Here is a 13,995-nt window from a genome sequence, read left to right on the forward strand (position 1 = left end):
TATACGAGACTACAAGAGGCCAAGTAATAGTGTGAAAATTATTTTTGGAAGGCAACTCGTATGAACTATACCTGGTCATTGGAGCCCTGGAGGCAACTCCTTCTGTCTATTTGCGATAAGGATGGAAGGCAATTCATATATTTTGGGAGGCAACTAGTATGCACCAAAAATAATAATAACGTAGTATACCTACAGGGGTGGTGTGAGGGGCAAAGCTCCCAACGTTTGTCGTTTACATATCAAGCCCATTTAAGCGTGTACTCACTAAAAAAAATTACGACTACATCACTGCTATAACTGACATATTTTGTTGAATTGTTTTTATTCACATATTATAAAGAGATGTTTTGTTTGGTCTCGTAGACTCGTAGGTAGGTACACAGCACTACAGCAGACGTATCGGTTAAGCACTATAATTTCGTTTTCCGCTAGTGATTGCAAAAAATTTGTATTTTTTCGCTATATTTAATCAGACACTCATCTTATACAAATACAGCATACATGTATATTTGCTACCGTAAACAATCGCAAATATTATTTTATAATATAAGTATATATTATGGAAATATATTTTAGGAAACAAGTTATTAAAATTGCTAATTGGTCAGGCCAGTGAATCAAATGACTTCTGACTTTCTGAGGTTATGAAATTAATAATATAAATAATTAATTCTGTCGATTTTTATTCGGCCGCGAGTTGTTCGACAGAGTATTATAATATACGTAGTATAGATGCTTTGTGGGAATATGGTGAAACGCGTCTCGATAATATGGGACCCTGGTTATTTCGGACGGAAAAACAACTGACTGGCGTGTATTTTAAGTGTATTTTATCTACACAACGTTATTCTCGGTTTAGTCGCGATGCGATAGTTTAAAACCACGTCCGTGACTACGTGTAAACCGTTTTCTTCCTCGTCATACTCAACAAATGTAAAATAATATTAGTTAAATTTTGTACTTATAAAATAAATTAAATATTGATTCGAATTTTTATCGATATAATTTATTCTATAAGGACTTATATTAAGCGACGTCGAAATTATAGCCAATAGCGGCGATTGTATAATTATTACTATAGACACTAGTATATAAGCGTGATCTTACTGTAAAAAAGGATTATATTAGTTTCAAGTGACTTTCATGACACTGAGACTAAGGGCTAATCCTTAAGAACTTTTAGAATACTTCAGGATATCTATAAGGTTCAATTGGCGATGATTTAATATTTGGTTAGTAAAAAATATAACGAATAAATATTTAGAAATCAAAAAATACAAAAAGTTTAACATTTTTATTAATATTTAGCCTTTGAAAGATATACCAAATAATTTCTATTCTGTAGATTTCATTGGTCAGCCATCCAAACAAATTATATATTATAGGTATGCGTTTCATTTTCTCCGAAAGAACAACTAACAATCGCAAGACAAATATTAATAAATTAAAATAAATATTCAAAAACTAAAAACATTACTTATACATAGTGATTAAATATTATCAAATTTAAGAAGTATAATTTGTTAACAAATTTTATTTTTAATAGGTATACCTGTTTTAAATAATTTTAATATATTTATATATTTTAATATTTGTTTTATCTCTCCGACCCACGTTCAAAATAATAAATTTGCCTTCAGTAAGACCAAATTTGTGTTATAAGTTTTAATATTAGAGTGACTTATTATTAAATTTTTAATTGTGAAATCAAAAGTGTTCTCGTTTTGGTTTTTTATGATATTTCAATTTTCGTGTCAGTTATGATATGAATTTATGAGTAATAAGTAGGAAACGGATTTAAATGCTCTAAAAAACAATAAAAATACGATTTAATGCACTCGTAACAGAAATTATTTTAACATTTAAAAGATGTGTTTAATTATATACATTTTTATTCTTAGGTATTAATTATTCGTATCATTTTCATTATCTATAGTTCTCCAACTTCTTTTTACTTTGAAAATTATTTCTAAAAAATGAATATACAATTTAGATAGATACATTCGTTAATCGTTACACGTTATACCTTGTGTTTCATAATATCACTGTATAATCAGGTGCTACTTAATTTTTATCGCATTTTATCAATTCCGCTATAAAAATGACTGAAATATAAAAAAAATGCACTAAAAATGTCAACAAATGCAAAATAAAGGTTACATTTTTAATTCCTCGATGTACAAAATGAACTTTGTGCTTGGAAAGCAATGCAATTTGCATTTAAATCCGTTCCCTAGTAATGAGTATAAAATGTTACTATTTAAAAATTCTCATGTTTCGCTTTAATATTGAAATATCTTAAAAAGACTAACGAGTAAACACAGACTAGGCGGCCATAAGGGTGTGCAAGGGAATGACATCTCACCCTCCTAGAGAAATAATTGTTATTTTTTTAGTTATGATTTTATGAATAATAAATTAATTTTTTTAATGATAATACTACACGATGTACTCGTACTAATATAAACTCATACTCAAACTCATACTCATACTCGTACTTTATTAATCGATTACGGTCGTGCGTCGTAATACTATGTCGACCAATCACTATCAGTTAAATATATTAATATATTTATGTGCTCTGGAAAAGTATTTTTATTTTATAATTATCACCCTCGTGCAGGAACTTACGATTCCCCTACAATATATGTGTTTTTTATCTGTAAATACAATAAGTAGTTGACAAAAAACTTCGATCTTTAACTTTGAAGGTTTCTAAATTTTAAGATTAAGAGGCTAGCCAAAATAAAAATTTCTAGCATTTTTCAAAATAATTGGGAAAAACAAATATTATTTTATTTTTATGCAAAATCAGTTATCGAAAAAGTCGACAATTTGATTTTAGTATAACTTAGTAACGAGTAAACAACAATTTTAAATTTATTTTGTATAGATAGAATTTTTGATTTAGCTAAAATAACAAAACTGCAAAAGTATGTTTTATTGAAACCAAAAAATTTATAATTATACTGAAAAATCAGTCGCTAAACGGTTTGATGAGCTTGGGGCAAATTTTTGGGGCATTTTATAATATTAATATTAATATTTAATAGTATTTTAAATACATTAAATTCACAGCCTTGATCATAACTAATAGTCGAATGGTTTTCGTTCGACTAAATTCATACTATAATTATACTAGAATATAAAATATTTATTTTCATGCGATAAAAGTATCACGATTTCAAGAATAGCGTTCATCGCGTTATAACCGTTTATAATGCGAAAGATCAGCATATATGTAACAGGAACGTAGCGGTGTCGCCGTGATCATGAACGATTTACTGCTACCGCGTACTATTGCCGCCGTTAGCACCGACAATATTACGAGTTGCCGGCAAAAAAAAATTGGAGAATATTTAGCGGCTAGCTCGTGGGACCCTGGTACCACGGACTCCGTTTCGTCAACGCAAATCGTCATCGACCGTGTTTATACTATCTATACTATATACTATATACTATATATACTATATACTATCGTGCTGATTTCGGCACTGGAGGTTAAGTTTAGTTGATTTTAAATTCCCGCCAAGATTATTATTATTTTATTTTTATAATCCTATATATAAATCCCATATTTTTATATATATAATAATAATAAATATATTATTGATATTGTAATATTTTATTTGATGAGAAAGTTAACTTTCTATAAAATTTCATGATTTAATTTTAATAATTAGGACTCGGATTAATATGTAAATACATATTTTTACTGTGACTTGATAAATTAATTTAGGTGAGTGATGAATTCATTTCAAGGGATTTCCAATGAAATTAACTATATTTTATTTTACACATGTTTTACATATTTTTACATATTTCTCAATAATTCCATTTTTTCTACATATTTCGATAATTTATTCATTTATGATTTTTTAATAATTATTAATTATGTACGATTGTATTTTTCAATACAGACAATTTCACATGTTTCCAAAAGTACAAAATACTAACAAAATAATACCAATTATTGAACTTAATCTACGGTAGACTAATAACCAATTAAAATAATAATATTAGAAAATAATATTTATTAGAAAAATATAAAATCTATACCTACGACTATACATGTCAAAATTATTTCATTAAATCAGTAAAACCGACAATAAACGATACAAATAAATAAAACTCAACTTAATTTTGAAATTTACTAAAAAATTAAATTAACTACAAGATACAAAAAAAAAACTGTAACACTAAGAAAGATAATTTAATTATTTAATTAATAAGTAGATTTGTAAATTAATACCGATATTCAGTAGATTAATACTAATATTATATACTGATATACTGTAAATTTCAAATTGTGTTAATATTAAGTATTTTATATTTATACAACTTATATTGTACATTTTAACTTATTATATTATTATCGTCAAATGTTTTATAATGATAGTCACTAATTAAGTTTAAATTTATAAAAACAAATTTTAATAAGTTTTTCATGACATTTAATAATTTAAAAAATGTAAAATAAAAATTGCAAAACAAAATTTTTAACCTATCTTATAAGACTATCAGTATGAATGGTTAAGTCAGTGGGTAAAAATGAAATTCGACAATAAAAAATATTTAATTTTATATTTTAAATATCTAATCAAATAAATATTGGTAATTCAGAAGACGTTTTTATTGTTATTTGTGGAACTAGTCGGCAGTAGCCACCAAAAATTTTGAGGGCCGTGTTAAACAAGTACATTTTTTTTCAAAACTCGTTTTAGGGCGTTATAATTCGACAAATTTATTCGGTGGGTTATTAAATATATGGCATTCGTTTATTTATATATACTATGTACGTTTATTTGCCTAATAAATAACCCCAGAAAAAATAACCCAGGAAATTTAGGCACATAGCACGTTAAGACGACGCCATAGTGCCATACCCGCTAGTGTTGTCTTTGTCTTACTAACTTACATCATAACAAATTTTCGTTCAGCACAATACATTTTGTGACGTTAGCTTTAATATTAGAGTAAATTTACCTATTATCAAATTTAAAGGTAAGAATATTATTTAGACAATCACATATGATTTTATTTATATTATCATTTTAAAGTGAGTTATGAACATTTTAAAGTTGTTATATTTTACATAGCTGTAACTCACTTTAAAACAATAATATCATTAAAATCATATGTCATTGTCTAGATAATATTCTTACCTTTAAATTTGATAATAGGTAAATTTACTCTAACATTAAAACTAACGTCACAAAATGTATTCTGCTGAACGAAAATTTGTCATGATGTACGTTAGTAAGACAGAGACAGCACATGCGGGTATGCGTCCTCTTAAGCCTTTACTTATAATTACATCTATGTTGTTAAGTCTTAATGAAAATGGAAAGTTACTTCATTGTGCACCTGAGGGTAAGGGATCACATTCCAAAATACGCCACTGTGCGGATCTGTGCCAAGTACTAACGATAGCAATAATCATTTATAAATTCTTGTATAATATTATTTATCGATAATCTATGTAAATGCGGTTTCAAAAGAAGAGCTATACATTTTTGATGATTTAATTACTTTTATTTAAAAATAAATGAACGAAAAAAAATCGTTCATGTTCCTCTAAAACGTGAACGAAATTCCAATACGTTCCCGATAAGCATGAAAAAGGAACTACGTTCCCGATAAGTTTCTAACGAAATCAAAGGAACGAATTCCTTTGAACGCGTTCCTTCCAAGCACTGGGTTGAAGGCAATGCGACTTGCGAACGCGAAGTAAATTAGTATTATTTATTATTTACTGAGTTATTTATATTTTTTACACAACAGTGTTATTAAACATTTTTATTTATAACCGTGGTCCGCCGGTTCACGTAATCGTCGTTATTGCGTTTCCGTAATTCTGTTAGTTCAACGTGTATCGATAATACACCTTGTTAGTTATTGCCGCCAAAATAACGAATGATAATGATTAATGAACAATGATTTCTGTAATAATAGCTTCAATAATATAGATATTATACGCCTTGACGACATTAATATACTGTTATCAATTGTACCGCAGTCGTCGGGTTTTTTTCTGAAGTAGACTAGTAGTTAATCTGTGCAGTGTGTGGTAAGTAATAAGAATAACTCACTGTAAAACTCAACTCGCATGTACCGATTGTCCCGTCCGATTTGGTGAGCACACTTCTGTGACGTCCCATGCAACTTCCGTTATGCAGAAAAACAACGGAAATGGTGCGAATTATCCTCGATGGAAAGTGCCGAAGAACCAGCAACAGAAACAACCCGATAATACACGTGATCGGGACGTCCAGGCAACCGCCGACAACGCCAACGACGAGAATCCTACTCGTAACACGAAGGCGTATATGAAATACTTTAACGTGGTCCAACCCGTCGGATTATCTATGTTTTCCGATCAAAATAGGTACGAAGAATCGGAATCGTCCTTGTCAAGGAATACGCCTTTCAGTTCAAACTCGACTTCGAAAACGGTAGACGGTAAAAACGGCAAAAACTATTTCGCGGGTAGAACGAATTGGCATGACAAAAATTCGGCACAGCATCAGACAAATCGTCATTCTCAGTTCAACAACAAGAAGTACCCAAACAAATATCGAAAAAATAAAAACAATGCCTCATCATCGAAATTTCATGAATTTATTTCGGTGAACAATGACCATCACAATATACCCATTGAAAATGACCAGCCGGGTACAACAAATTACTCTTCTTATAAAGAGCCAGCCAATCAAAATACTCTGTCTAATAATAATTTTCTGGATATGCATCACAATTCTGAGTATGATTCAGAATGTGATTCTGACCCCGGTGATTTAGAAAAGATGAAAATAATGACAGCTGCAGATTTTAATGATGATCGTTATGCTCGTTATGGGATACACGAGTCAGAAATTAAAGACTATGTGCGCACTATTACATACAAAAACTGTATAGAATATTGTGCAAGAAACTATATTAAGGTAAATATAAATTATATCTTATTAGTCAAAATAAAAATTTATATATAATATATTTATATATTTCTTATTCTTGTAACTTGTTTTATTGAAAATTGGAACTCATTAAATATAGGTAATTCATTTTAAAATAAGAAATATATTAAATTTACTAGTATTATTTATAAAAGTCGAAGAACCTTTAAAAAAGTATTATTTTAACCACAAGTTATAATTCCAGATTTTTTTTTTAACTAATTATTATTGTTATTTTTTATTTTATTTTAAAATTTGAATACTAATATGAGAAAAGTGAGGAGTTAAAAATTACGCACAGACTAAAAATATTATTGATTCTTATTTGCTTGGATTTATTAATAGGTATGAAGAATGACTTATACAAAATGCAGTCTCAATGTTAATGATTTTTCCAAACATAATTTTTGTTAATTCATTTTAATCACATCACACACAGTTTATACAGCATCATTAATATTAAAATATCATTACAGATTCATGGTTTTATGGGATTGATAGTAATACTATTTTTTTAAGACACATGCTAGTTTGTAATTAAACTAATAATGTTATAAGAATACATACATTAACAATAATATACAGCCATTATAAAATAGAACAAAATAAAATAAATTTAGTATTGAATGGCTGTTAATTTAAAACATTTTCAGCATAAATAAATAAAAAAGCCTGTACACACTGCGGCGGTAGCTATAAAGGTAAAATGCAGCCTGACTCAATTTACCACTTCAGCACCACTAAGCCAATAGAAACTTGCTGCTCCGTTGCAGTGTGCGAGGACCTTAATTAAGGTATTATTATATTTTGTTAACATATTTTTAACATAATTTACTTGATTTAAATACTTAAAAATTATTAAATAATATACCAACAAATATAATAATATAAAATATATTTAATTTTAATGTTATAGCGTATTCTATTTTTATAAAAAATATTGAAACTTCTTAGAGTTTATGACATAAGTATAGAATTTTAGTTGTTATAAAATGGCAAAAATGAAAAAAATATATTTTTCATATAAAGAACATTAAACTGGAAGATCATTCTTTTTATAATATTTCTACTGTATCATGAATTAAGTATTTACTTTATTTTAAATTCTTTTTTCAGGATAAAGTGGTATTAGTTATTCGCTGTGGTATTGGCTTATTACCATTGTTGTGTGCTCGGGATGGACAAGCCAAAAAAGTAATTGCTTTAGAACAGTCAGCTTGTATTGAATATGCTCGTCGTATAATCACAGACAATCGCTATAGTACTGTGATCACATTAATTCAAAGCAATGTAAGAAGATGTCATTACGTTTAAACAAACTATTACTAGTATCATACATTTTAGTATGTTAATTATGTATGTGTTATAACTTTTTTTTGCTAAATCTTAATTAAATAATTTTGTGTTTAAAGGTTCATGACTTAGAAAAGTTGCCACACAGACTTAAGAAGGTAGATGTTATAGTAGCTGATTTTTTGGGAGACTGCGTCTTAAGCCAAGGTGATCAAATGGAACAAGTTATTGAAGCTAGGGACCGTTTTCTTGTTTCAAATGGTTTGTATGAATGTATAAAATATAAATTAGGTATTTTAATTTGTTATTTTAATCTATATACTTGTATAGGTTTGATGGTTCCCATGTGCGTTACTTTATATGGTCAGTTATTAGAACAAAGACGTGTCTATGGAAATTGTCGTATACGCAAAAAAACTAAAAAAAAAACATATAAAAAATTTAATAAATGCCTAAATATAAGCAAGTCTAAAAATTCTGAAACTCAGTCTAGTGATACTGACAGTTCATCAGATTCAACATTGTGTTCATGGTGGAGTAATGTTTATGGATTTGATATGAGATCATATTCGGAGATTGTAGTTGATTGTAAATCTGAAAGTCCTAATTCAGCTAAAGATGAGTGGCAAATGATGGAAGAACCTCTAGTTACATTTTTTGATCCATACAAGGTAAATAATAGAATTTATATTTGTTTTAATGAAGATAAAAAATGAAAAGTAACTCAATATTATTGTACAAAATATTCTCTTGTAGATACAATAATTGTATAGTGTTAATTTGTATTATTATTGTTTATAAATTATTTGACTATCTCACTATTAATGTATTAAATTTGTACGGTTGTATATAATTTACATATACATTAAGAGCTAGATATGTTATCAATAAAAACAAATAACATTGAGAGCATTGAATAATAAAATGTTAAGCACATAGGTTTTTTATAATATATTTTTCATAGTTATGCTTATCATAAAATGCTCATTACTTGTTTAATTATACTCAAAACATGTCTTTTATAAATCAAATACTAAAAACTTCATTTTTGTTAAAATATTTGTACAACCAAAAAAAAAAGGTTGTGACATTTTCTTCACCCGTATAGATTAAAAAAACTGATTTTAATAAACAACATTTCAGGTAGTGTCTAACGCTTGCTTAATTAAGAAATTTGATATGTATAAGTGTACTATAAGTGAAGTACGTCATGTACATTGTAAAGACTTAAAACTTGAATGTTCTACACCTTATTCAAGTGCCAATGGAGGTGACTATGCACATATGTTAGAGTTGTTTATGGTAGTTGATTTTCCTAATGGTCAAACAATTGTTGATGATAAAGGTAATTATTTTTTAAAAATAATTTTAGATATTTTCTATATAAATTACCAACTCTTCTTGTAATTTTTGCTGCAGTTCTATTTTTATACAATAATGCCAAAAGCTAATTATTTTAATTAATTTGTTTATGTTTATAGATGATATACAAATAGGATTTTCCACATCATCTTATTCGCCGTATACTAGATTTAGACAGACTGGTTTATTGTTACGGGACCAGTTGCTTGTTGAACAAGGAGACAAGTTTAAAATTAATGAGTTCCATATGTGGCGTGGTCCTCAACAAAATCAAATATTAGTCGGAGAAGACACTATCACTAAAAGTACTCGTGATAAATGTGGACCAGAAGAAAATTTAAAGTTAAGGTTAAACTACACATTTGTCAACAAATATACCAAGGCGATTAACAGGCGTTGTGCTTACACCTTAGTCAAACAATTATTTTAAGATTAATGTTTATGGTTTCAGAATACTATTAATGTTAATTTTGGTTTTTTAAATATTGAAGAATTTATAACTTATTATAATTTGTTAAAAGATTATATGAAAAATAACTTATCAGTATTAATATCAACTCATATAGAATTGAGATATTTAAAAGTAAACATTACAATAAAGGCAAATTTTAAAATAAATTAGTTATATTAATTATAATTATTCTCTCGTGATTGTTGAAATAGTTTGACTAACAATCATAAAAAATAACATTTAATTACTAAACAATAAAACAGCAGTCATTTTTATTCATTAACTGCAAATTAAAAATTTGCTAGATAGGATTCAGAGTAACTTGAACTGGAGCATTCGTCCCTCTCTATGCTCAAATTAATTGTCTATTCTGGCACATAATTAAATATATTATTAGTAAGCTCCATGTTTGCAATACGTATAAAAATATATTTATGACGGTCTGATCTAACTGATTTCTAACAAAATACAATCATTACCATTTTGAACTATTCACTTATACTATTCACTTATCTGTACTAGATGTAGTAGAGAATTCAAATAGAAAAAACCTTGACATTCATAGTAAAAAATTTATGGGCTAATACCAATTGCTGTACACAACTACCTCTAAACAAAATTAAACTATTCTGCAAAACAATATTTCCATTTAAAAGTTTTATATCTGCAATAGTTTGCAAAGAAAACAGGAAATAACAAAAATATTGAATTTTAAATAAAATTGCTGGTACAAAATACCTTAAAAACTGAATGTTTCTCAATATTATAAAATACATGTGTATTATTTAAAATCCAATTTATGATAAAAAAAAATTATGTCAAATGTACTTACTTGAATCTCAAAGTTGTTTTTTCTTGATGAACAGTCGTCTCATTTTATAAATATTAAAAATATATCAAATTTGTCTATACAAACTCCTTCTATTTATATGGGTAGTTTGACTAAATTGTTTGATAATTTATTATTGAAATAAAAAGGGAGAAACGCACAAGAATATTGATTAGGTTTGTGTTGTACAGCTTTACTTGACATTTTGATAGATGCAAAAAGTTAATCACACTCTTATATAAGATAATTGGTTCCCTAAATTATAGTTTATAATTTTTTAATTTATCCTATTTTACATCCTAGTTTTTAATGAACAATATTATTTCCAACTATTTTCTTAATTTCTAAATGTCCATGTAAATATAATGTTACATTTTACTAGGAATATTGATTAATTTAATTAAATAATTACTGATTATAATACAAAATATAGTTTACAATAAAATGATATTCTAGTGTTGTAAAAACATACAATTTTCAATTATAGGACTTTAAGGATGGCAATATCTGATTTAATATATAAACATTGAAATTTGGATGAGTAATTTATGAGAGAGTAGTTTGAGTTAAGGTGAGCGAAATAGTAGGTTAACATTTTTTGAGTTGTACCATGCCACTCCACTCACCTAAACTTTAAATACTTATAAGTTATAAGTTATAACACATGAACTACTCGTCCAAATTTTAATTGTTGTGTCAAAATATTCTGAAAAAATTTTGCATTGGGATACAAAATCAAAAATGAATGTTTTCATAAAAAAAGTAATAATTTAAAAATATGTAGATAATGAGAATCATTATGAGAATCATTATGTATATGAACTGAATAACTTAATTTCAATGTTACAAAAATCTTTCAATTTATTTTTTAAAACTATGTTACCATGAAAATTAGATTTATTAAGGTATTAAATTCAGTACAAGAACTACAACAGCAACACTTAAGCAACATAATAACTTAAGATTATGTTATACCTGAAAGTGCTAAGACTATTTGCGAAGTACTGAGAAGAGATTACTTAAAACTATAAAAAATATATTTTACAAGTCAACTTTATTTAATAATAACTTTTATTCACTGTTGAATTTTAATAAATACTCGAACATAACATAATACTTCATATTAAAATTGTATTTATAATATGCATAACATATTAATTTAATAAATAACCTTTAAAAATATATAAAAACAATATAACATAAAGTATTAAACTCATCTTCTTAAAAATCAATATAAAATCAAAACTAATTAACATAAAAGTAAAAGTAAAATACTCTTTGATACATTGTAATGATTTAGAAAAATAATGATTCAAAATAACTAATAACTAGGGAATAGATTTTATTGTAAATACATATTTTTATGAGAACAAGATATTTTAAATCTGACAAAAAATGTGTACGATTTAGATCATTCTAATTGAAATAAACCCAAATTTATTTTACATATTTAGTAAATAAGTACATATTTTAGTAATTTTTGATTTTTTCATTGATTTTCGCCGACGTTTAATATACATTGTCTGCTTCGTTTAAAACAACAAGATATAAAAAATTGTAATTGTAATTGTAATTTTTGACAAAGATATTTTAATAGATAAAATTCAACAAAGATCTCTGGAAATTTAATACACTCTTTTTGATATAGTGAATAAGAATTATGCCCCTATCACATCTGTTGATGGTGAAACAGACCTTTAGGCAAAACAAAAGTATTCTCTGACCAAACGGTCGTAATTTTTTATTTGCAAACCTACAACAATATGATGTTTCTCATTGCTTTGTTCGATTGTTCCAGAATAATATTAATATTTTTATATACCTACCTACATAATTTGTATCACTTTTATTTAATATTTATAATTATGAAATATTTATTTTTTTTTGTAATTTTTAATATTTACATATTTTGGATTTTTTATTCCATATTGTAAGAAAAATTAATACATATGTATATTGATATTTTTATTACAATAAAATCCGTTTCCCACTAATAACATTTAAACTATGTTTTTACCATGGTAAATCAAGTGTTGGAAAAATTTAAATTACTCACTGTTGAATAATAATAAATTCTTGAACATATTATACTAATTAATTGTAATAAAGAGTGATGATCATAGATAGTATAAGACCAATGGATGATGGTTTGTGGGCATATACAGTTTATTGGTCCTTGATCTGCGAAAAGAATAAAAATTGGTAGTGATTAGTTGAATGGGATTGAAATAAATAACAAGTTACATTTATTATAGTTTATAGAATACAATTTATAGTAGACAATTGTTAACAGTGCTGCCAAACACATTATTAAGACAAGATTAAATGCATATGACGAGTAAACCAGTTATATACCCGTGTTTTCATGATATGCTTCACTTCGGCAAAAAGTAGAAATACCATAATACCACTATAGTTGATTTAAATTTAAACATAATAAAATAAAAATTAGATTTAATACTTAGCCAAATAAAATAATAGTAATATAAATACAATTTAATACTATCAAAATAAAGGTTGACAGACTATCAACATACAAAATTGATTTTAGTAAACAATGATTATTAACTTTATCATAAAATTCAAGTTTAACAAATGCATTACCATAACCTACTTGATGAAGAGATAGAATATCAAAATGTACTATACAGCACAAGGCCCTTTTTTATTTTAACTATTGATAATAAAATAAGTATATTTTTAATATTATTAAGTGTCCTATAAGGTGAGAAGTTCCCCACAGCTCTGCTTAAACAGTATGATAGGTACTTTTTAGCTTTTGGACTTTATCTCCTAGTATAATTTAGCTTGGGGCAACTAATTGTCAAACATTTAAGTATAAAGCTTTAACGAAAAATAAAAACAATCATGTTATTTTATGATAAAACTTAACAATAATAATTAAGATAATATTATATTAACTGAAAAACAGGATCTTTAAATAAGAAGTTATAAAAAGTTGAACATTTCAAATGTCAAAAACAAAAAAACCAATAAAAAATATATTTAAATTTTATTACACATTATTATTTATTTATTATATTAATTTTTCTGAATTTAAAATAATTTGAATATTTTTCCTGTTTTCTCTAATGATAGGTACC

At 26.5% G+C, this 13,995-nt stretch overlaps 1 protein-coding gene across 1 annotated transcript; it reads left to right on the top strand.

Moving 5' to 3' along the window:
* The first annotated feature begins 5,836 nt into the window (after positions 1-5,836).
* On the top strand, positions 5,837-10,229 carry LOC132926802 (protein arginine N-methyltransferase 1-like). The gene is made up of 6 exons (XM_060991206.1): positions 5,837-6,944; positions 8,073-8,246; positions 8,369-8,510; positions 8,580-8,920; positions 9,393-9,594; positions 9,731-10,229. Exons 1-6 carry the CDS (start codon positions 6,174-6,176, stop codon positions 10,039-10,041), a joined length of 1,941 nt encoding a protein of 646 aa, XP_060847189.1. The 5' UTR covers positions 5,837-6,173; the 3' UTR covers positions 10,042-10,229.
* The last annotated feature ends 3,766 nt before the right edge of the window (positions 10,230-13,995 follow it).

The sequence above is a fragment of the Rhopalosiphum padi genome, chromosome 3, assembly GCF_020882245.1.
Source record: "Rhopalosiphum padi isolate XX-2018 chromosome 3, ASM2088224v1, whole genome shotgun sequence".
Taxonomy (NCBI): Eukaryota; Metazoa; Arthropoda; class Insecta; order Hemiptera; family Aphididae; genus Rhopalosiphum; species Rhopalosiphum padi.